At 36.8% G+C, this 26,567-nt stretch overlaps 1 protein-coding gene across 1 annotated transcript in view; it reads right to left on the bottom strand.

Annotated features, from left to right (window-relative positions):
* magi3a (membrane associated guanylate kinase, WW and PDZ domain containing 3a) overlaps window positions 1–26,567 on the bottom strand; it is a 156,796-nt gene that overhangs the window by 18,273 nt on the left and 111,956 nt on the right. The window contains exons 4-10 of the mRNA XM_058762909.1: window positions 23,036–23,242; window positions 16,185–16,353; window positions 13,964–14,043; window positions 13,433–13,490; window positions 10,746–10,870; window positions 5,883–6,074; window positions 2,052–2,624 (exon numbers count right to left, since the gene is read on the bottom strand). Coding sequence (XP_058618892.1) covers window positions 2,052–2,624; window positions 5,883–6,074; window positions 10,746–10,870; window positions 13,433–13,490; window positions 13,964–14,043; window positions 16,185–16,353; window positions 23,036–23,242 — 1,404 coding nt within the window. The remainder of the gene's footprint in view (window positions 1–2,051; window positions 2,625–5,882; window positions 6,075–10,745; window positions 10,871–13,432; window positions 13,491–13,963; window positions 14,044–16,184; window positions 16,354–23,035; window positions 23,243–26,567) is intronic.

Genomic DNA, 26,567 nt, shown 5'->3' with positions numbered 1-26,567 from the left:
AGAGTTGGACATTGCCTGTATCAGAGATAAAAAAATGATATAAATGCTGTTCAGTTTCTCGCACAAACCGATCGTTTCGTGTCTTAGGACATAAATGTATCGTCACGAGCTGCAAGGTTTAATTTGAATTTGTCTGTGCATGTTTTTTTTCTCTCTCACAGATTGTGTGCCCATTGACTGGCATTATAGGACTGACAGACTGCAACAGTTTGAGTTAAAAATCTTCGTTTGTGTTCTACTGAAGAAACAAATAGATTTTCAAATAGTTGTATCTTGGGCAAATATTCATCAATTAAAAAATGTATAAATCTCAGTTTTAAAAAAAATGGACCCTTATATTTGTGGTGCAGGGCGACAAATGGAAATAAAAATAAACTAAACCTAAATATAAATATTTAAAAATCTGCTATAATGTATTATGTGTTATTTGCCATTTTTATTAATAATAGTTTTTAAGTATTTCTATTCAGCTTTATTTTTATTTCAGTTAGTTTCCCAAGCAACATTTCTAACTTTTATTTAAAGGGGTCATTGGGTACCCATTTACCACAAGTTGATATGTGACCCTGGACCACAAAACCAGTCTTAAGTCGCTGGGGTATATTTGTAGTAATAGCTAAAATTACATTGTATGGGTCAAAATTATCAATTTTTATTTTATACCAAAAACCATTAGGATATTAAGTAAAGATCATGTTCCATGAAGATATTTTGTGAATTTCCTACCGTAAATATATGAAAACTTAATTTTTGATCAGTAATATGCATAGCTAAGAACTTCATTTAGACAACTTTAAAGGTGATTTTCTCATTATTTAGATTTTTTTGCACCCTCAGATTCCAGATTTTCAAATAGTTGTATCTCGGCCAAATATTGTCCGATCCTAACAAACCATACATCAATGGAAAGCTTATTTATTCTGCTTTCAGATGATGTAGGAATCTCAATTTCTAAAAATTGACACTTATGACTGGTTTTGTGGTCCAGGTTCACATATGATTCTTTAGGGTCTTAATGAAAAGTCTATAACATACTTTGGTTAAAATTTCTCAATGGTAGTGTAAAAAACACCTTTTTTTACACTGTCAAAATCAGCTCTGTTTTCAGTGAGCTGTGTTTTAGTCCATGTTGCTTTAAATGCTAATGAGCTCTGCTGACACCGCCCCTCTCTTCCGTGGAGTGACGAGCAGACTGTGAACTTCAGCCGCGAAACCAGCTAACTAGCACATAATTAGGAAAGGCGATTTGCAAAGATTCATTAAAAAAAACCCTTATACTCACTACTGTAGGTGAGGCTGGATCACGAATGATTCGAGCGAACATGGATGTATTTATGTAGATCGGGATCGGCGCATTCCCTTCAAAATGAAAGTAATGTTATATGCGTCTTCAACGGCTCAGATGTCGGGAGTAAATGACGACTGCTATGTTCATTATTACATCCAATAACAAAACACCTCAATCGCCTAATTGGAGACATGTTGTCTTCCCCTGCACCCTCACTCAGGGCGGGTCTAAGGTAAAACGGCCTTGTCAATCAACTATCGCGGGAGGGCCCTGTGCAGAACTACGTCATGCTGACAGGAATCTCAGAACAGCCTGATTTGATGGGGAAAAACTGAAACAAAAATGAAAATTAAAACTGAAAATGTAAAAATAAAAGCTAATTCAAAATATAAATAAATACTACAATAGCATATAAATAGCCTTGTGTGGGCAGTGTGCCAACATACAGCGACGTTGCACTACGGGCGTCCCGTGTTCGAATCCCGAGTCGATGAACTTTCGCGATCCCGCCCCTCTATCTCTCTCCCACTTCGCTTGTCAGTTCAGATATGTCCTATCGTAATAAAAGGCAAAATGCCAAAAATAAATCTTTAAAAATAAATAAATAATACTAAAACAACACTGGAAAATAATGAAAGACTATTAGTTTTTGGATGAACTATCCCTTTAACTGGCACTAGAGCCACATGAGGCCTGCAATGGGATGTAATCAAAACAAATATGAGGTAATTGGACCCCAGGTCAGACTCTCTCCATCACTCACCTCCTCTGAGCACCAGGACGTTGACCTCGCTGCCCATGGGCAGGTCTTTGAGGATGTCCACCACCTGCGCATGGGCGAGGGTTTGCACATTCTGCCTGTTAATTTCCTTTATCACGTCCCCCTTCAGCAGACCTCGGCACCACTGCGCGTCCAGAATCATCTTCACCTTCTGACCCAGCGGACAGTCTGCGATGGCAAAGCCGAATCCGCTCGGCCCCTTTACCAAAGGCACGCTGACCAGCTCGGGCTGCAGCAGGGTGTTCTCACCCACCTCTGGGTAGCGTCCGTTGGGCATTGCTGCAGCTGGATGTCTGCCATCGGTGGTCATGTAATGGAGGTCCTGCACAGAGGGGGTCCCATCTGAATGAATGGGCTGCCCATCCATTCCTGGCATAGCAGTTATTATGTCGCCCGTGCCCTCTTCGCTGGAGTTGGTGTCCTCTGGCAGTGGGTATCCACGGCACAGGACCATATCCACATACTGATTCACAGGAATGGACTGGAACATCTGGACCACATCTGCATGGGTCTTACCCAGCACGCATGTACCATTTATGTCCACTATAACATCACCTAAACGAGAGATAAAGAATAAGGATGAATGAAGCAGCTGTTCCAAACCCTACCTAGACAGCATGTTTAGGCAAAGTTATGACGCCTTGCAAAAGATCTTGTTTTGGCCATCATCACATGATGTGATGACAAATTGTTCAATCTAATTAAAGTCCATAACCTACCTCAATATTTGTATGTAAATATGCATTTTGTGTTTTAACTTAGAAGCATTTTAACATTAGATTCGATGTTAATCATTAGTCAAGTTTCTCATGCACTCACAGCCTGTTTCAAACATTTGGATACCTTGTTATGGTCAAAATGGCCAAAGGCAGCATTGAATTTATCCTTCACACATAAGGCATTCCCAGAATGCAATGTGACAAGCTCAGTGAAAATTACATTTATTCAGTACTCAAATGTTCTAAATAAAAAGCTTTATATTTTTTTTAATGCTATTTTACTATTCATATACTACTGGAGTATATTCATATTTTAAAATAACGTTTCTTCTCATATTTTCAGTTTTCATTAGAATTTTTAATCAGTTTTAGTAATTTTAGCATTTAACTTCTATTTTAGTTTGCTGCTACAGGCAACACTTCTAATATTCATTTACATTTTTTCCCCCAAGTTTTAAATGATCTATTATTTTAATTCTTATGTTAATAATTTAATTCAATTGAAATAAAATTTTATTTTATTTTATTTTATAATGAAAATTATTTTTAATAGTTTTGTGTCACAACAACAACACTGTTTTTGCTCTTAATAGAATATTAATTTTTAGCATTTGAAGCGTTTCCTATGCATTCCTGATGCAAAGGCTGTTTCAAACAGTAAATAGCAATTTCTGGACAAAATATAAGAGAAAATTGTATGTATCTATAAAGCGCTTCCATAATACATTTGCATTAACTTTTTTTCCCCAGTACTGAAAAGTATCAAAAAAAAAAAAAATCTAATTAAAACACAATTACATCCGATATCTGTGCGTTATGCAATTTGTTTTAGTTCAGCAACATGCTAACATTTGAATCATGCACTTTTGAAGACTGCTGTTTGTGTGGGATGTGAATGACCATTATAATTGCTGTCTATATAAAACCTTTTTATATCAGTCTCTAATAAGATTCAATTTTAGTAAGCATAGTGTCTTTGAAGCTATCTGACTGTGCATAAAAGACAATAGATAGCAAGGCAATCTCACTCGGATCTGGAACATAGCCACTGTGTCAATTTGAGCACAAATACAAATCCTGCCAGTGTGTTTAAACTGTTCATTTTGATTCCAGCAAAGAGAGCTGTCTTGGCTACTTCTGTTCTGTTCACGGGGGAGTGTGTATGAGTATGATATGCAGTGATAAAGAGGCAGTGCCCACGTAACCATTCCTCCAGCTAAAGTCAATGATCTGCTCAGTTGGTGCAGTCTATCTAATAGGAAGTGTGTCTATTGATCAATGCAGAGGACGCTGGGGGATTCCTGCATCCTTTTCTACTCCTGACCAATCAATGGCATCCTTCCAGGTTCGCTTCACTTCTTGAAAGTCACTGTTCTGCCCAAGACATCCTGCTGCTAATACAGTAATATTGGCACGGAGCACACAACCTGTCAAAGCGTTGCGAGCGTCAATGTTTCATTCAGATGATCAAGGCCTGGTTTACATGTAGCAGTGGCCAGCGGGTAAGTGCTGTGCAGGTAAAACCTCACTCCCCTGATCTCAAGAGGTGCTCTAGTGACTGACGCTAGAGGCCGTGGCCTTTAGCCTCCTTGTTAGAGCGCCCGCCTCCAACGCCGGAGACCCCGGTTCGGAGCGGGGCGAGCAGGACTGCAACATTGGTGCCGTGACCCAGATGGGAGTGAGATTTAGGGGGGTGAGTGCAGCAGAGGCCAGCGGGTAAGTGCTGTGCAGGTAAAACCTCACTCCCCTGATGTCAAGAGGTGCTCTAGCGACTGAGGTTAGAGGCCGTGGCCTTTAGCCTCCTTGTTAGAGCGCCTGCCTCCCACACCAGAGACCACGGTTCAAGTCCTGCTCGGAGCGAGGCGAGCAGGACCGCAACATACAGCTAGTCATGAGGTTTTAGTGTGAGTTTAGATATTCTGTTAACAAAACAAGCAAAATACTTCTCACTGACCTCTAGATAAATATAGTGCACATAAAAATGACAAGCACTGACTGAAATCATCAGTTCCAATCTGTTTGCCTGACTTTAAGTCTTACAAAAAATACTTTCAATCAGCAAGGATGCATTAAATTAATCAAAAGTGACAGTAAAGACATTCATAATATTACAAAAAGACTTCCATTTCAAACAAATGTTGTTCTTCTGAATTTTCTATTATTCAAAGAATGTTGAAAAAATAAACATATCTTGGTTTCCACAAAAATATTAAACAGCACAAATGTTTTCCAAATTGATAATAATCAGAAATGTTTTCGAGCAGCAGAATGATTTCTGAAGGAAATTGGAGTAATGGCTGCTGAAATTTCAGCATCTAAATAAGCTATTCTTGGCCAGAATAATCATAAATGAGGACCAAACTTTATGCTGCAAAGTCAAAGTCAAAAGTCTGGCAAATACCAAATGAACAAAAGCAAATAGTGAGAATCCACAATTACGATTAATGTTTTGCCAGGTCAAAAAGAGGCTCATAAACAGACCTCTATGGCTTTTTTGATAGCTTCTTGACCAAACATAAGAATTTGCATAAAGAAACTGGATGCAGATGAATCTACCCTTCAGCATGCCTCTTTGAGCCAGCTGAAGCATGTTTATTGCACCGCACTTGAATCCAGAATTAAATGTAGATCTCGGTTAAACTGTTTTACAATTCTATGTACAGACCAATGTCTCCAGGGAGTTGAAGTATACAAGGAGTTGTTTCTTCACATTGTAATGGAGGGTAGTGAGTGTTAGTGTAAGCGCTGCAATTATCGCCAAACGCAACTCTGCAGGAAAGCTAGCTCCCCTGATGCTCACCCACTGATTCTGATTTATTTTATCGCTATCTACGCGATCCCGCTGTGGGCACTTTCACAGGATTATTTACTTGGAATGTAGTAACCCGGCAATGTTCCAAGAAATGGATGTGGCATCCAGCAATGCGCCACATATGGTACCATTCGAGACTGCAGCGATAAACACCAATGATCCAGGCTGTTAATGTGCATAACAATCCTTATATCAAATTAAATACCCGATGGCTTATCAACATTCATAAAATAAGCAACAAGTTGCCTCAGAACTTAATGAACAGAAGCCGAGTGGATTTACCCGAAGCGATTTTGTTATCATGTGCGGCGGGTCCATCTCTCAGGACGTTCTTCACTTGAAGGAATTCATCTGGTCGGTCTCCACCGATGATGGTGAAACCAAAGCCCTGAGGACTCTTTTTCAAAGTTGTGCACAAGATAGCACCCTGCAGCTGAGATGGGTCCCGTGTGAATCCCCTTAAACCAGTTTCATCTAAAAGAGAAAAGATAGAGAGAGTATGTGAGACTAATAATTTAAAGCTTGTTTACAAAGCAAGACAAAGAGTACGTACTTCAAAATGAGCTGTTTGTATAGAAATCTTTACAGTTTGTCAAATTGAGCAAAGTTCACTTTTAAAGTCATGAAACAGAAGCTGAGTCTGTTCTTTTCTACTGTGACGTATATGCAGTGAAATGAGGAAAAAGCATAGGGCGGGACTTAATTCGGTCCATGAGGAATTGATTGGATCGTTGTCATTTGCTAGCGCTGGACAGGATGTCCTGTCCTTATGCAGGTAAATATGCCATTAGCGAAAAGATTTCATTGCAAGGGATTAGGTGCAGTTACTTTGATTAAAGATTATGAGGGCATATGAATTTAAAAAAAAATAATGATGTGCATGGATAAATTATTTATACTAAACATTTCAATATTCTATAAAAAAACAAGAATTTTACTTTAATCTGAACTGTTCCTGCAGTGCTTCTTACTGTACTACTTAAACCATCACAAAACAGGCTGCGAAAGAAACAGTAGCACAGAGAAAACTAGAGGAAAGGAGGGAGGTCTGGACTCCATTAGTCATTCGTATTGAATAATGCAACAGAGAGAGCAATAGAGAGAGTAAAAGATACATTACTAAATGAGTGAATGATAGTGGGATTGTTCTGTATATATCCGCATACACTTCAATTAATTAATCGCAGTCCATTCATTACACTCTTCCTCAATTACTCCTAAACCATTTACCCTCACAGCAGCACATTTATAAGAGTGTTCTGGTTAGGAACTCCTAATTGATAACCACTAAGAAAATGCTCAAGCAACATTTGGCGATGTTTTCATCTGATAAAATGTCCTCGGATGGGCTGATAATCATCCCTTTTTTTCTTAAACCAATTTGTGGGGTCAGTGAGCACATGCAAATTTGTCAAGTGTATAAATTATGTTGCCATGGCGACCCCTCCAAGATTAACTACTATAAATAAACTTTAAACACTGACAAACATGATTTTTTAAGAATGCTACAAAACGAGAAGGAATTTAAGCTACACTGATAGTATTTTGCGGTCATTTTTATGACTGATAGCATAATGCAATATATTAAACTATATTAATTTACTACTTATTCTTGGAAGGTCATTTTAACATGTCAATAGTCACAGACATTTTATAGGTAGATCTGAGTTTATACTTTTAAAGTAAATAATAAAATGTGTCTTTTTCCATGTATAAAGTGAGATATACATTACCATTCAAAAGTTTGTCAATACGATTTTTTTTTTGAAAGAAGTGTTTTATGCTCACTAAGGCTTACGTTGTTCAAAAATACAGTAAAATAGTAATATTCTGAAATATTACTGCAATTTAAATTATTTCCTATATGAATATATTTTAAAACATAATTTACTCCTGTGATGTCAAAGCGGACTTTTTAGCATCCATTGCTCTAGTCTTCAGTGTCACATGATCGTTCAGAAATCATTCAAATATGCTGATCTGCTGCTCAAGAAACATTTCTTGTTATTATCAATGCTGAAAACAACTGGAACAGTGGAAGAGAATGTTCAAAAGAACAGCATTTATTTGAAACTATCACTTTTAATCAATTTAATGCATCATTGCTTTATAAAAATATTAATTTCTTTCACAAAAAAAAAAACCTTACTGACCCCAAACCTTTGAACGATAGTTTATAAAACAATAACTAACAAAATACATTACAATTATGCACAATAGTTTTGAAATAATGCACAATATTTTTAGATATCATTCTATACTTAACCAATGATGACGCTTTCCAATTCTTGAGAGGAATATTGCACATTTCCAAATTCCATTCTACAATTACTGGATATTACAAAAACCCCTGGAGGACTGTGGAAATGGTGTGTAGAAAGTATCCATTAAATAAAAGAGCCAGTTTCATGCTGCTCAACAAGTTAAGTGAAGCGTAACAGCACTGAGCACTTACATCAGATAATCACACAGAGTTATGAAACAATAGAGACCGCAAGTAGCACTTTACAGTTTCACCTGTTTGATGAATAATAATAAAGCGAAAAGGATGGCTGCATTTTCAGTCTTTCTAAACTCTGCATAAGCTAAGTGTATTTTATTTTTTATACATGGTTTGAGTGTCTGAATATGCGCTTCTTCCAGTTTTCTTACTTAATTCTGTCATCATTTATGTCATTCCAAATGACTTTTGGGTGAACTATCACTTTAAGAGGAAGGTGTTCAACACTGACTCTGAATCAGCTCTAAATGGCAGATCATACACTAATTACAGTCATTTCTAACCCAGCCAGCGGTTTTATTTTTTTCTTGTCTCATTTGAGAGTGCCAGCAGCATCAGATGAGGCCACATCAATCTCATTAGGAGAGCAGGGATGGATATCTCACCATGTGTGGTGGGAATTGGATTTGCATAACAGCCACATTGATGAGTTGGACTGGCCCTATGAAACGAATTTATGTTGATTGTAATAACCATGGCACACATTTGAACTGTGAGCCACAAGTGAGTGTGAATTGGTTGTTGGACACAGGTACAAACAAACCCATTCTTGCATATTATTAGATTTATCCCTCCTGTACTGCTGTTTTCACATTCAGCTGGTGTGGGAATTCTGGGAAAAGGGGGAGGGTTGATGTTTATGTTTACCTTATGCTTCTTATGCATAAAGGGACACTGTTTCTCTCATAGGGCGAGCAGATTATGAAATGTTTAATTAAAGGTGTAGTATGAGTGCTGTATACATACATATGTGTGTGTGTGTTTTACAAAATGACCTAAATGCACAAGCGGCAAGAGCTAGATTTGTTTTATAATTGCTTGAGTATATGTATAAAACAAATAAAACGCATGAATTTTGTCGTTACTATCATAATTGTATAGTTATGGTTATAATTTCTGATTATTCTCTGAAAACACTGCATGACTGCATTGTATTTTTGTGCACTCGTCCCTGCCCTGTTCTCAGCTAGGCATCACCATCCACTCATTAAAGTGTCTTGGCCAGCTAACAGAGCATAGCGTTGGGGGGGCTGTGTGCGCTTTCACTAATGAGACAGAACAGACGTCCACTGCCAGCCTTCCAGAGGGGATAGGAGGACAAAAATCAACGCTCAGAGGACAGAGGAACACACAGGAGACAGTGACACTCAGGGAGGCCAAACAACAAACAGCCTGTTGTAACATTGAACGACCTAAAACCCAACTCTGTCATGTGTTGGCCGGCCGAACTCTATAGTTCAGTGCAATCATTCAACAGGATAGAATTGCTGGATATTGGGCCAGGCAGTGGGAGATAAAGCAGCATCAATCATTAAAGGCTACTAATAAAGAAATTACAAATTTAGACAACCAGAATCATTATGAAGAAACCTCATCAATTAAATGATGATAATAAAATGATATACATATGCAATAAAATGATTTAATAAAATTATCTATTTATCTATCCATCCATCCATCTAGTCAGCATGCAGATTGGGACAAAACAAGTATATGTTGGACACCAGGTGTAAACTCGTGCTTTGAAACCTGAGACGTAAGCAAACACCTATTGAAAACAAGAAAAAAGCTCAGAGAAAAAGAGCAAATGAAAGAGACAGAGCTACTGCTTAGTGTCACATTAGAAGACAGAACAAGGATGTGTAATGTTAAATCAATAGTGAAACACCAGCAACAAAGTGGAACGCATGCATAAATATACAAAAGCTGGCGCAGGTGAGCGTATCTGAACAAGCACACGGTCACACATAAATACACACACAGATGGTAAAACACACACGCTAGCTGACAGAATTGCTGCATATGACGAAAGGAGCTCTGAGCCTCTGGGATTATCAGAGATCATATTAACCACAGATGTTGATTATGTTCTTCTGATGGAAATGATCTGCCTCTGCTTAAACTAACACCTGAGCAGCTCATGCATCTCTTATTTTATAAGCTCAGTTCTCACTTAAACCATGTCTGAACCAGGTGTGGTGTGATAAAGCATCAAGAAATAAATCATATCTGTTCCATGCTAATCTGAGTTTTTGTCCCAACAAATCAGGACCTGGCGTTTGTTTGGTTTCTATGACTGAAGATCACACTGGGGCAAAATCATGTTGTTCCTTCACCTTCAGTGAGGACAGAAAAACTACTGGCAATGCAATTGAAAACAATGGCACTTGCTACTTCCTGATCTCTGTGGCAATTATCACTTCCTGATCTCATTCTCACTGAATTGTTTCCTATCACCATTGCTAAAAAAAAAAAAAAAATCAGCCTTAGGTGTTTAGGTTGGACCGTTTTGATTGTTTTAATGGGGTTGTATGTACATATTATCTGGTCAGGCAACTAAAAATGTAAAGACCTTTTTGAAAATGCATTAAATTGATCAAAAGTGACAGTACATTTACACTGTTACAAAAATTGTTTAAAAAGCTGTTCCTATTCATCCAAAATTCCATACATGCATGCATACATACACACAGATTTCACTAAAATATTAAAGCAACACAGTTTTTTTCTGATGGATCATGTGACACTGGAGATCACAGGAATAAAATTTTAAAATGCTTTAGAATAGATTAAAGTGATAAAATAAAACACAAACTGAGGTAGTAGGAAATGGGGAATAAAGCAGAAAAAATGTAGAGATTTACTTAAGGGCGTTGGTACTGCTCCTGCAGCCGCTGCTATTGGCTGACTGGTTGGAGACGCGTCCTGGCTGAGTTTCTTCTTGGCTTCCTTCACTGGATTCTCAAACTGAGTCTTCTGGTTGATGTGGCTGAAGGAAAGAGTGAGACAGTCAGTGCAAAAGACCGGAGAGGGCAGATACAACGACACACACGCTTGCACAAACACTCAGAGTAGAGAACATTAGTGATGCTTATCTGTTTATGCAAACACAGTCTTTGTAAAGGACAAAACCGTATCAGAGCCAAAAGGTAAGGAACTGTGCGCATGCGTCTCTTCCTGTTTGACGTCTGCTAACCAGGCAGTCACTTTTTCCTTTACCACAGACATTTGGTAAATGAACAGAAAAATAAACAACATACTGAGACAGAAACTTGGAAAAATGACATGAACTGGTTTGACTTGGGAAGCACGCAACCCTTTCAACTTCACAACTTTGAGAAGACTAAATCAAAGACTTTAATTACATACCGGAAAAGTATTTTAAAAATATTTGATCAGTATTTGAAAGTAATAATTTTAGTATTTCAGTGTGATTTTAATATAAAACCTCCTTGCAATAAGTTAAACTTACCTAAACAGCAAAAAGGTTTAAGATATCAATAAGATTTCATAGAGTATATTTTTCTTACCTTATTTACAATGTTTTGTTAGTTTTAAAATACACCTCACTAAATTCCGCTAGAAAAAAAAGTACCATAAATTTAACTTTGGATAAATTCTCGGAAAAACATATTTTGAAGTTAATGCGAACTGTTCTTACTTTCACAGTGTGACATATTCAAATATAACGGGATATTCAACAAGATATTAAAAATACAATAGGACTTTTTTTATTCATTGAGAATTGATTGGATGGTGAAAAGGCGACGTTACGTACAAGAATAAACAAACTGAGTTTGTGAAAACAATGCTTAAAATAGCTATTACATTAACATCCAGTAGTCTGTGTGTCCTAAATGACATCAGAGAAAATAAAAGCTGTTACAGAAGAAGCTATTACATTTTGATTAAAGACTACAAAAGACGAATTATGAAGACAAAATTTTTTCTTTGGTAAAAACCATGCAGAGATGAATAGTTTGCAATAAAACTAGAAGAGTACATTAAGAAAGTCGATAGGGTAAAATTCATGCTGACTTTAGAATTGCTCGTTTTAATAAGGATGTTTCTACTGGAAAATAAGATAAAAACCTTGATAAAGATTTTTTTGTTGTTGTCACCGCATTGAATCTTTTCATGACCTTCTGAAATGATCAAATAGCACCGCACAAACACACTTGATTAAAAGTGCCACAGAACAGGCATATTTCAAACCCATCTGTAATTGCTGCACACATACACTCTCCTCTACAACCAGCACATTTGTTTTCTTGTTTGTTAGCTGCCGAAATGAATCGATATTACCTTGGCAAGCCTTTCCAGAGACACAAGCTTCACAGCACATGCGTTTCCTCTGTAGAGGTTCAGGCTCAGTGCTGGAGTGTGTTGTTTTATCCCTCCCACCCTACAGGTTCACATAAAGTGAAAAAAGCAGCTCGTCTGCATTGTGTTACTTGGCCTTAACTGTTGTACCTGCCGGTTGTGACTGCACCTCAGGAAGGCTTTTAACAGCCACGGATCTCTCACAAAACCAGTCGGCGTGCTGCGAATTTGTAGAAGAAAGGTACTGTTTGTGCTTTTGCTGTGGGTGACTCATGCTGAGACTTATCCACCCAATCCACAGAGAGCGAGAGACTGAGTGCTCTCATCTGACTGCTGAACTTCCCCGTTCTGATAATTCAGGCAGAGAATAATGAGGCACTGTGCCAAGCCATATTTAAATCAAAAATAAAACAATGTTTTGTTGACTTCCTTGCATAACTATCCTGGCACAGCGGGGACTGACCTTACACAAAATAAATGCCATTAAAATCAAATCCTGTATCCGCTTCCGAAAGCCCTCGAGTCGGCTGTCCTGTCAACAACTTCAATATTCCACAATGCTTTGAGAGCAGAAAATTAGCAAATCCAGCCGATATGATAAAATTTAGTCATTTCAATTTTAGTCAATATGATGATCTATAGGTCACACCGATCAGTCTTCTATTTCAGAAAAGCATTAATAAACAATATATATGTAAAATAATTAGATGCTAAGAAATGAGACATTTTGTAAAAATTGCATATTGTTATTAAAATCACAGCAATGTGAGTGAATTTAAAGAAAAAATAATTTAAAAACTTTGTGTCCAGATCATTCATTATATTGTCATTCATTATAGATTGTTATATATAAAATGTATAATATGCTATATAAATACTAAACAAAAGACAAAATTGTTTATTTCCAAGTTAAAAATAACCTTTTTGGTGTTTTTTTGGACACAGAGATGCAAATATTAAAATTTTTAAAAATGCTTTATACAGTGACTTCTGACATCATTTACATAACAAATAAATCAACTCCTATAAATTTGCATTATTTTCATAACTTATTTAGTGATCGTTTCGTTGAGGGTGAATGTTACACTCCCTTAATGCTTTTATTGTTGTTTTACTCTTTATAAAAAAAAAAAAAAACACTTAAAATGTATAGCAAACCAAGATGCTGTGGACAAAAATCTGCCATCCATCATTCTTACTAGACGATAAATGATATGAGCATACTCACTCCACATAATAAGTCCCATACTGCGGGTCCTCAATCTTCTCCCAGCCATATGGAAGCTCTGCAGAGAATCAGACAGGCATATCAGAGACAGCTAGAACAGATGCAAATCACCCATGTGCTTGACACAAGGGGGTCTGATTTTTTAACGGTGGATTTCTGAGAAGCCAAACACCAGGTAGGTCAAAAAGTCTGGCTGGATTTACACGTGTGTTTGGGCAGAGAGGAGATAAGAAGGCTGAGCGGCGAGGAAACGCAGGGGGTGCGGGTATTAGTAAGCTGTATGGAAAATGACTTATTATCTTTCCCTGTGATGTGAGAGGTGTGGGGAGCCACCAGCCTGACACGGACGTACATGCCCATTGCAAAAACTGGTGCTGGGATTGCTTGTGTGAGATGACACTCTGATGGGCTCTCAGCATGTCTCCTGTGAGCCATTAGTCAGGCGGGCCGCAGAGAGGCAGGCTAATGTCTCACGGCTCAGCTCGGGTCTGTTTATTCTTATGTGTGATTCATGAACCAACTCAGTCTTACCTCCATCCTCGCATTTTTCAGGAGGCTTGGCTTTCTTTGCCAGTCGTGGGTCGAGCCAGGTCGTGGTCTTGGTATTATGACTACACAGAGAGGGAAAGAAGCATTAGTAAACAAACACCTGAAAGCCTTTCTGAGAATGGACCGTCATTATACTAGAACGCATCTGTAGCTTAACAGTGTAACACTCATAAAACAACAGAAATATGACTAGAGCTCACTGTAACAATGCAAAAATGACACAATCAATCAATAAAGCTGCTCAACGATTGCTAAAACCAGATGGCAAAATGTTTTTTCATATTTTCAAAGCAGTAATTTTCAACCATGTGTACACTTGGCGGTACATGGAGAAAAAAAAATGGTCAAATGCTAAAAATAAATAATCATACTTAATCAAAGATTATAAAAGTGAATCGCATTCATGCATTTTTCACCCAATTATAGGTTTTTGATGTGACTTATTAATAATAAAAAAATTGAATTAAAATTAAACTCTTTTTTTCTTCAATAATTCAATAATAAGGGTTCCAAAAATGCCACTGATCACATTAAAACATAAACAAGACTTTTCAAAAAACACTTTAGTTGTCTCTGTTGGGTAGGTGAGAGGACTCTACTCCAAAAGCAAATGTGTTTAAAAGCTAAAATATTCATGACAAGGTGCAGCTCGTCCTCCGAGACTCATGCAGGCAGACACATGTGTGGAAGCAAGGCCCGCTGGGAAGGCTCCATTTAGCCGATTGTTTGCATTGTTCGGAGAATGAAGTATTGATTCGCTGGCTCTCTCTTCCTCTGTGTGGAAAGCAGAGATGCTTGGTTAAGAGCTGCTACCACAGGCACAGGTAATGGACACTGAAAGGAAGAGGCTGGCAAAACTGTAAGCTAGCCTCAGCGTCAGCATGCAAGAGAAGAGTCGTTTCAATTCCCAGCGGTCTCTCAAGCTTGATGTGTCTGCAGGAGTACTGGAGTTCCTGTTTACTGAGCGAACCTTTAGCTGGAGAGCTGCTGTCTACATCTGGGCTCGGTTACAGTAAATCATAGGAGAAATTTGAAAAGATGGAGCCACAAATTGTTCTGTGTTATACAGCACAACTTCTGCATGGTCCATAAACTTCCCTTCTGTACAGTATACTAAAAGTGACAGTATTCATGAATACACAGTATACATGAAAACAGCAGGTGGAAAAAAAACCTGGATGACATTCTGCTACCGTCAAGAATCAGTGGTGTGTCTCCAATGGACACTTTACTGTCTCATGAGGCCAAGAACGGTGATGCAGATGACAATGCTAACATCGCAGATGTAGTGGGATCAGACTGTATTCAACCTACACATCTGTGTACTTCTAGAACTATAGAATTTAAGAACATAATTGCAAACGTTTGTGGTTGGTAAAACTGATTTTTTTATGTTTGAAAAGTTCTTATGGTCACCAAGGCAGCATTTATTTGATTAAAAATACACTAATGTTGTGAAATATAATTACAATTTAAAATAAATGTTTTCTATTTTAATATATTTTAAAATGTAATTTATTCCTGTGATGCAAAGCTGAATTTTCAAATGCTGAATTCATCATTACTCCAGTCTTCAGTGTCACATGATCCTTCAGAAATCATTCTAATATGCTGATTTGACGCTTGCTCAAGAAAAATTTCTGAACATTTCTTGTATTGTGCTGCTTAATATTACTGTGGAAACCGTGCTACTTTTTTTCAGGTATTTTTATTAACTTTGTTTTGGACTTTTACTTAAATTTTTATTTTGGTAAAAAAATTAAAAATAAATAAAAATTACCTGGTACACAAAATTGACAATCAGGCATATCAAATTTCAAATCTGTAAATTGCACTGACATCAAAAATCATCTTCCATTCAGTGGCCCATTTCTAAATTACATTTGTATATAATTTTCTCCACATTTAGCGGCCCAGATAAGAAGAGCAGTATTTAATCTGCACTGCATTCAAGGGGCACAAAAGAACAGATTTTTCTTATTTCTGCTTATTTTTCATTTGAAGATGTAAAATTAAATAACTGAAAAAAGTGCTTTTAAAATAAATAAAGAAATGCCTAAACATTTAAACACATGCAACCAACCAATTCCTGGAACAACATTTCTGTCAAATAAACAGTCCAAATGCCAAACCCTAAAATCTGATAGGCTGACAGGACCGTAGTAGATCAAAGCAAATGTCCTACTTGGCAATCAGGACTTACTCTATAAAGTAGACCATGCCCGTCTCCGTATAGGCCATCTCCCAGTTCTTGGGCAGAGGCTCCTGGCTCTCGTCACGTGGCAGCGTGTTCCAGTTGCGGAAGTCCATGCTGCTGCTGGACTGTGTGTAGCTGGGCACAGCTTTCCTCCACTCCGGTCCCTCCTTGTGTTCTGTGAGTGGAAAGAGCAAAAAGCCAGTGAGACTTTGAGAAAGAGGTGGGGAGAACACACAGGAATGGGGAGTAATACATACTTTAACTCTCTCTAGCACTGCAGAACGAACTTTCCAACCTTCTCAAGAGACGGAGAAAAACAGAGAGAGAGAGAAACAGAGAAAGAAAGGAGGCAGACAACACGAGCCACTGGATTTGCATGCCAGTACTGATGTTCAGAGAGCCGCCTCTCGGGCAGGGCCAGAGCCAGACAACGCTTCCGTGAAGCTGATGTGTGTCACATACACAAATGAGCACGTGAGTGAGACAGACAGTCTGCTTGCGCATCAGAACACAGGCAGAGATCGTATAAGAGGGTGAAAATGTAACACTCAAATGTTCCATCCTTCAGTTTAAAGAGCCAATTGTCTTTCTGTTTACTCTAGAGCGCACGTGTTCCTTTAGCTCGACTCTTATGATAAAATATGGTGCTACTGTAGTCACAAGGCTGATTCCCAGGAAACATCACTTAATAATAAAATGAATAGGCTACATAAAAAAAAAAATATGTAAACAAATATAATTTTATATCTAAAGCACCGTTAAAAAGTTTGGGGTCAGTCATTTTTTTGGTAGCGATTAATATTTTTATTCAGCAAGGATGTATTAAATTGATCAAAAATACATTTATTAATTGGGAAAAAAGTGTATGTTTATATATATATATATATAAACACACACACACGTTTTTGTGAAAAGTGGGGACATCCCATAGGCGTAATGGTTTTTATACAGTACAAACTGTATGTGCTATTGCCCTAAACCAACCCTACACCTAACCCTACCCCTTACAGGAAACTGATTTTCAACACACTCCATTCTGTGTGATTTATAAGCGTTTTGAAAAGTGGGGACATGAGGTAATGTCCTGAAAAGTCACCTTCTCCTTGTAATACCTATGTCACACACACACAAAATACTTTTGAAAGTCTTGTATTATATAAACTTTTGGTTTGGTTATATATAATGGTAATGTGTGTGTGTGTGTGTGTGTGTGTATATGTATGTGAATATGTATATGTATGTGAATATGTGTGTGTGTGTGTGTGTGTGTGTGTGTGTGTGTGTGTGTGTGTGTGTGTGTGTGTGTGTGTATGTATGTATGTATGTATGTATGTATGCATGTATGTATGTATATATATATATATATATATATATATATATATATATATATATATATATATATGCATGCATATGCTAAATAAATCAATGTAAATGCATAATGCAAATGTAAAAATCTTTTTAAAAGGGTATATTTACTATAACACTAAATGTAGTGTAGATAATAGCCTAAAAATACAGCAGGAATCAAGCTAAAGCAGCTACATTTAAGCATCCTTCTTGTGAGACTTACTGTAAAATAAATTATTGAAATTATTATTGAAAGTATTTGGTCTCTCTAAATCAAACAGATAGAAGCTATATACAGTACCTATTAAAAACATAAAACAGCTAAATACATATTTAAAAAAAAAAAAAAAATAGCTGCCAGAGGGTGTTATCAATATGGCTGGTACATGACACAGGACACTGACAGAGGAAAACATGCCTGTGTTTATGTATGGTTCTGGATATACTGGTTGTACGGTACATGTACACAGGAGGTGAGATGATGGAAAAAGTATAAGTTGTCATTAAACGGCTTGATATGCTTTTGCTGACATAGTCATGATTAAAGCCCGTTCATCGGAATGATTCGAGCCTGCCACTGGGACGCCAGCATGTGTGGCAGATGAATCAGCACTTGTTGTTCCTTTGCCGTAACCATGGAGGCACCATTCATGACACAGGCAGAAACATAAGCTCCACCATTCAAAAGCAAAAATCATAAGAAGCTTGTGTTTGTGGACGAATAAAGAAAGAGGCTGAACTCGATGATAAACAGAAGGTAGAATGTGCTGAACATTATTTAAAAAAAAAAGAATATAAAAAGAAATACTTGTGTGTTCACAGGAAATAGCGTAACGGGAACAGATGAACACAATGTGTTACAGATTGAGTGTTGAAAGTAGGACAAGATGTTGTGTTATGGTGAAACCTAATGGTGAAGGTTTGCTTGCACACGCGGCTATAGAAAAACAGCCATTCAGGCCTTACAATTGAGCCTTTCCACACAGTTATTGAGAGACTATAAAGAGTGTACATTAAATAGTCTGAGGCCGTATCTATCACAACTGGCCTTAAGCATGTAAACGCAAACATTATAACCTCACTGCAAAGGCAAGACTAGACAATTCAGTAATGCGAATTTAATCAATAAAAAAAACACAAACACACTTCTGGGTTGCAAAACCGTCTCAGTTTGCACTTGGCAAATTCAGTTAGATACTGTTGCCATTTGCATCTCGTCCTTACAGTTGTGCCAGAGGGTTTACAAAGCTCTATCAAATCATAATGGAGCACAGCTGTGAGGCATCTTGTCCAACTGAAGTCGAACACGGCCAACAAAGCCTCCCTCAGTGCATCCAGGAACCTCTTTTGGCCCTAGTGGTGAAAAAATTGGGATTTCCTCCAGTGACCCTGAAAAACAGCTCATGTTTATTGAGGTTACATTAAGCTAGAATTTAAAACTTAAAGCCCAAATCAACTCTTTTCACATTATTAATTCTAAGTAAAGCCAGTCTGGAGAAAACTTGTTTAAATGCTATCTATTCTGAAGGGGCATATAGCAAAAGGAAGCCAGATATTGTGGGATAGGATATCAGTTCTCATGGCGATCAATCATACTAACACAAACAGAACAGTAGTGGAAACTGCAGTGGGTTAATGTGCTGTGAATATAATCTTTTTTTTGGCAGTCTCTTCCCCAAGTTCACTATCACTGCATGTGAATAATCTGAAGGTGTTCACTGTTCCGTATCCCATTGATTTATGGGAAAGAAAACTTGCTGTGCAGGGAGCATCAGTAAATCCTACCTACTTTCGGCACGATGCAGTTCAACCCCGACTGTTCTCCACAGACGTCTTCCCAAAAACCCAAACTCAAGAAAAAATACTGTTCCATGAAGTGGGTTAAAATCAAAGCTAGAAATGTTCTTACTAAAATTGATCTTACGTATTGTAGCTATTTCTCAGGCAATATTGTGGATTGTCAGTGTGCTGGAGTGATATGAGGGCTGGGCTATGCATGGCCACTCTCCGTTCCAATGAAATCACAGAATTAAATTCAAAATGTATATATTTATACACAAACACACATTACAGTTGAAAAGTTTGGGCTGGTAAGATTTTTTTATGTTTTTGAAATAAGTCTCTTATTCTCACCAAGGATGTATTTATTTAATTAAAATACATCCTTTTATGATTATTATTTAATTTTTATTCAATAGATTTTACTTTATTTAAATGTATTTATTAATTCTAATAGCAAAGTTGTTTTTTCAGGAGTCATTACATCGTCTTCAGTGTCACATGATCCATCAGAAATCATTCTAGTATGCTGATTTGGTGCTTAAGAAACATTTCTTAATATATCTTAGTTGAAAACAGTTGTGTTGCTTAACATTTTTGTGAAAGTCTTGATACTTTTTCAGGACCCTCTGATGAATAGAAAGTTAAAAAGAACAGCATTTGTTTTAAATATTTTTTTTTGTAACAATGTACCGTATAAGTCTTTACTTTCACTTTTAATCAATTCAATGCATCCTTAAAGAATGGAAATATATATATTTTTTTTTAATCTGCCCCCAAACTGCCCCGAACAGTTGTTTATCACCTGAACTTAACCTAGTGTATCATGTCAGTTTAACCTGGCAAAAGTGGATGGATGTGTCTCCTGGCAATCAAACCCATGACTTTAATACTTTAAGTATCATGCTCTACAATTAAGTTACAATTCAGAAACACTAGTAGAAAAATTTTCTAGTAGAAACACTAGTAGAAAAAGCTTCAAAAATGTAAATAAATCTATACAGCTACAGCAACATCAACCCAGCCCTAAGTGGGTGGTGGCAGGAGTGTACATTACGATGGCAGTGGGTTGGCTCAAATGTAGTCATTAATGTAGAACCAAAATGACTGTAAAAGACTAATAATAAGCCTGAGGTATCTTTTTAATGAGAAGGTAGAAGACAGAGTGCAGGGGCTGGTACACAACAGTCAGATATAGGTAACGGCACAGCAGTTACTCTGTCGTGTGCAGAGACACTTTTATGCCTCACAGCAAACAGCAGCCTCTTTAACATGCTCGTTACTTGAAGTGACACCAGCCATAAGCTCATTCATTCTGAGCTCAATATGGTCTATTTATGACACTGGATAATCACTGAAAAAACTCTGACTGACTGTGCTTTTGGCCTACTTTAAAAGCTCAACTACTGCTCAAGTTTCTGAAACAGCTTAGACAGTCTATGACTCCTGCAGCTCTTCAGTGGTTAGACTCAAAAACACAAAGCATGGTTTTAGCAACAAAATCACATTCTGAGGTAAATAAAGGTCAAAATAATGATGTAAAAATAAACAAGAATGTCAAAAATGTAGTCTATACATTAAATACACTGTACTGAAATACACATCACAGTAATGGTTCTTTGTTCATAAGTCTGAATCAAAGATAACAGAAGAATGACTCTCGATTCAGTGAGGGTATCATCTGTAAACTCAATAATCGTTTTGAACTATTCTGAGGTCCGATTCAAATCGCCAAAGTTCTTGAGCTTGAGTTTTGTGGGTCTTTCTATCTGATTTATCAAAAAGAATTGATTCATACGAGTCATTACTTGCAAATCAGACATCCCTGCTCATACTGTGGTTGAATAATGAATAAAATACAGTTGGCCTCAAGATTAGGGGTTCACTGATATGTTTATTTCAGGGCCAATACCCATTATTACAGACCAAGTAGACCGATAACTGATAAAAAAATGTATTGCGTTAATCACAGTCATGGACTGTGATTAATCATGATTAATTGCAAATTTAAAATACTAGGATTTACCTGTAAATGTGTTGAAAAAGAAATGCATGACAAACTAGTTTAAGGAAACAGAACTTTTCAGGAAGCAGAAATAAACTTGACAACAGCCACTATAGATTATATACGATAATAAACACACAGTTACGATAGGAATATTTGTATGTGATTTTCTTGAGTTGAATGTGTACATCTGAAATGCTAATTTGTGCAGCGATATAAAAGGCTATAAATAGCATATTTTAACAATAGTAAACGACCAAATTCCACATGTGATCGCAAAAGGAAGTTGCTATAAACACTCGATGGTGGTTTGAAGTGAGTTCTATTGAAGTGCACTATTAATCTCATAAATTGACTTATGTAGCATGATGCTAATATTAGCTCTAATGCACCTACAGAACAGGTTCAATTCTTCTTCATAATGCATTTTGTCATAATACTTCACGTAAGGTCGCAAGAAATGTTTCGTTGTATTTATTTATAAATACTTTTGATAATAGTTGGGTAAATGTATACTGGGATTGAAGCGATGTGGCTTGGTAAACGATTTATTGCCAGTATAAAGGCTGATAATGGCTGAATAAAAACAAAAGAATAATGATAAAAGAATAATAAGGATTATGTCTCATACCTGGAGGAGGTGTGAAAGGTTCTATTTCCTCAAACTAGTTTGTCATGCATTTCTTTATTTCAACACATTTACAGGTAAATCCTAGTATTTTACATTTGTGATTAATCATGATTAATGATTAACGCGATTAATTTTTTTAAATCGATTGACAGCACTAATAAAAACACAATTAACTAACACCAAATCACATTATGAAATTACTTATGGATCCACACACAGTCACCAATTGCAATTAGATTTTAAATTGCTGTCAATTTTTGTGGACATCAGCTCTATGAAACCATTACATTACAGCTTATTATTAAGCTTTACTGACCAGCTGGTCCTGGCGCAATCAACAGAGGATAACTGACTTCCTGCATGACAGGAAGCAGCATGTGTGGAAAGCAATACACTAGTCGCACCATCCTTTAGCACCACGGGGCTCTACAGTACTATACCCTCTTTATACAACTGACTGCACATCTAAGGACCCCTCTTGTAAAGCTCTTCATATTGCTCTCACAGGGAACACAATCAAATCTGCCCATAACAGCTTAAGCTCTATTGACAGCATCTGTGCCCTCATGTCAATTATCACCGAAAGTAAAGTCGCTCAGCTTGCAAAAATGAAGTAAAAACACATTTACAGCAATACACTTACAATGAAAGCCTAGCAGGCAAGCAGCCAATACAGTGAATCACATGGTTGGAGAAACTTTGAAACTAGCATGCCAAACTATAAACTAGTCATCGTTTTAAGTATTTAAACCACACTTAAAATATTCTTTTGGAAAAAGTAGTTAGCTACATTATACTAATAGATAAACTTTGTATATTTTTTAATATATAAATATTTAAAAGATTAAATATATAAATATTCATATAAAAATACATATAAAAATAAACAAAAACTAGCATCATGCTTCAGAACAATAGATAGTAGCTTAGCTAACGGTAATTAGTTGCATTTGTACAATATTGATTTTTTTTTATTCTCTTTCATATAGTGTATACTAGGCCAAATATGCAGTACATTATAAGTCTGCATCAACATACATTACTTTCAGAACCCATATCAACTCACTCAATCAATGCATGCACTCCCAGTCTCACCTGTGAGCCCATTGACCATGGGTGGCCTCTCATCCTCCTCCTCTTCCTCAGGAGCTGCGCTGTCCTTTCTATCCATTTTGCTGACAGACGTGGTGCGTTTGCGCTGGACCTCTGCATCAAACTCCTCGTCAAATAGAACCTGGTCCACCAGGTCAGGCTGCACTGGGCTGGGCTCTGCAGGAGGTTTTGGAGTGCCATAGTAATTACCTATGAAAAAACAAAGATACTGTAAAAAGGAAAACCCCCTTTTTTTTTTCTTTTTTTTTTTAAATATTCTGCTCAGATTTTTTGGAGAAAATGAATTTTAATTAAACAGAAATATAATACATTTGAGGAGATTTAAAAACTCAGAATTGCAAGATACAAACTCAGAATTGCGAATTATAAACGAACAATAATGAATTTACATCTCACATTTTTTTTTCAACTTTCGAGAATTGCGAGATATTTACCAGTAATTCCAAGTTTATAACTTGCAATTGTGAGATATAAACTTGCAATTGTGAGAAATCAGTCAGAAAATCACAATTACTTTGTTTATTTTTTTTTTTTATTCTAGGACAGAAACAAACAGAATTGCGAGATATAAACTCCAAATTGCTAAATGTAAACTTAGAAAAAAAGTCATAGCAAGTTGTTATCTCACAATTCTGGATCACAATTATCTCTCACGGGAAAAAAAGTCTGAATTATTTTTCCTTGGTGGAAACTCACTTCCATATTAAGTTGATATGTATCTCTAGTATCTCTATTGTAATAAAAATAAACTAAAAAAAAACGATATGAATTTTAATGTCGTAAGGCTTTATTTTTTTAATGTTTCAGCATTTTAAAAGCTAGATTAGTAAAGTTCAAAAACAAACTTTGAAGTTGGCTTGAGAAAGCCAGACCAGAAAGTTAGAAAAAGTTTTAAAAGAAGTTTGAAAAGTTTGAAAGTGTTCAGCTTGAAGTAGTTTGAAGTTTGAAATAGTTTGAATGTTTTAAAAGCAATAAGAGTCTATTAGAAAAACAGACAGATAGATCTAAGCAAACTTATTTCATATTTAGTCTGTAGGAGTTTTGAAGGGTGCTCCAATAGCGCTGTGTTTTCGAGGCTTGGCTGGTCACTGATCTTGCAGAACAGAAACTGTAACGACATTGAACCCACAATATATCCTACTGCCTGACGCTTTTCAGTAAGGCTATAAGTCTTGTTTGTTGTTTGTCAACACTACAGCTCGGCTCCCCGCAGCGCTCCTCTGGAGCAAGACACAGCACTCTGGCACTTTATTGTTATTTATTGGCAACAGTCCTCCACTAGAGATTAAGACTAGCTGTGTGGCGGCTTCTACTTCCTAGAGAGGCAGGAGGTCTATCTCATAAGCTTTACAGTCCCGTCTCATCTGGATAGACTTCTTGGGGTGAGAATGGTATCAGTACAACATATGGGAAACTGCACTTGCTGGCCTACTTTGTCGACAATTCCCAAAACATCGGCTACAAAACCAAAAGGGAGGACAGGACGATAAAGAACATTATTGATTCATTTGTCACATTTGAGATTTGAGAAGACATGACAAGAGTTTGCGATCACAATCTACTCCATCTTACAAGCGCTGTCACATTATAGACACGTAGGACATGAAATTGAAGAAGAGAGTTATTGCTTTAAATGAAGCGCAGATCGGTTTTACTGCCTGTAAGATGGCAAATGAAAACAGTGACAGGCACTTTTTCTTTGAAATAATAAAATGATACCCCTTCATAACTTCAGTGGCTGACTGCAACCTTAGCGCAGCACTCTAAAGACTTCATTAAGCTTATTTACACTCTCGTTTGACATGTTGCATCATTAGTCTTCACTATGTGGAACACTAAAATAAATATGGGTTTAAAAAAAACCTCCCCACACAGAGTTTGCTTTAATGTATTCCTAAAAGAAACTGTTAATTTGAATTAATTACATCTTTATTGTGTTAATAATTCACTTACAGCTGTGAGTGTTATGCCTAACAGTGAATTTGTCTATCCAGACCTATTAATTACAGTCTTAACTTTAAAGTGATAAGGGAATGAGAGACTTCACATTAAATAATGCATTTGACGAATAAATATTTACATACAGTGGGGATTTAAACGTTCAAAAATTAGTAAATTTTTAATTTATAAATTTAATGTGTTCTTGTTAAGTATTTATTTCTTAAAAAAAAAAATGAAGCAGCACAACTATTTTCAACATTGTTTAATAATAAGAAATGTTTTTTGAGCACCAAATCAGCATATCAGAATGATTTCTGAAGTATCATGACATTGAGTACTGGAGTAATGATGCTGAAAATTCAGCTTTGCCATCACAGGAATAAATTACATTTTAAAATATATTAAAAACAGGCTTTTTAAAATCGTAATAATATTTCACTATTTTTCTGTTGTACTGATCAAATGTATGCAGCCTTAGTGATATTGTATCTATATACATTCAAAACCCTACAAGTTCCAGTTTATTTCAAGTTTAAATTAGACTCTGAATCACAGATCTTCAATATGGGCTCAGACTTTTGGACCCTACTGTATATAATGGAAACATGTTATCGCTGTAGTCTGCAACACAATAACTATCCTCCAATCACTAGCTGTGGACTTCATGTGGCTGCACAGCAGATGGACAGTGCTTTAACAGAAGTGTGCACTGTCAACTGCCGTTATCAGCTCCATCAACAGGCACTAGGCCATGCATGAAATAAACCTGCTTACTCCAAACAGTTCTGCAGAGTGTCCTCTCCAGATTTCATAAATGCATAGAAATCTACGTGACTGGAATAACTGAAGTGTTCAAAATGGCAAAGGGCTTTGGAGAACGCAGTTATGCAGTGGTAAGTAGAAATAAAAGGATCTATTATGTAACATAACATGTGCTGTGGACACTCCATACAAGCGGTATCCCAGGAGTCCACGGGATGAGTATCAAGTTACACAGTCTGTACTGTAGGCAGAGACTCCCTCTGCAGTTTTAATGGTTGTGTGCAGTGTCTGTTGTGATTTACCATAAACGGCTAGCTGTGAATTTGACCTAAGATATAAATTCCTCCTTTGACATATCAACTAATAGTTTATGGAAAAGTTTTAGGGTTGCAAACTAAGGTAAGACCCATTTCAATTTTTTAAGAAACACGTAATGGTTGTGTTTTGTTAATGATTCTCACACATGCGTTTCTGCCAATGAGAATATACTAAAATAAAATACTCAACGTCCCACTCAACACAGCAACAACGCTATTGAATCTACAGCACAAAACAGAGCAGTGCTGTCCGATTACTGAATGAATGACTCTTATGAGCCAGTTATTTATAGTGTATCAAAACATACAGAGGAACCAGTATGTTTCCATTACTGAACAAATGACTCTTATGAGCCAATTCTTTATGATAAATACAAAAACATATGCTGAAAACGGAACTGTGCACTAGTATGCAGTACTACTCTCACAATTTCCTCCAAGATATGGTAAAAATAGTAAAAATATGATGTTCTATGCTTTTACTATTTCTAAAT

This window comes from Onychostoma macrolepis, chromosome 23 (assembly GCF_012432095.1).
Source record: "Onychostoma macrolepis isolate SWU-2019 chromosome 23, ASM1243209v1, whole genome shotgun sequence".
Classification (NCBI taxonomy): domain Eukaryota; kingdom Metazoa; phylum Chordata; class Actinopteri; order Cypriniformes; family Cyprinidae; genus Onychostoma; species Onychostoma macrolepis.
This window is presented reverse-complemented; position numbering and strand designations above follow the sequence as displayed.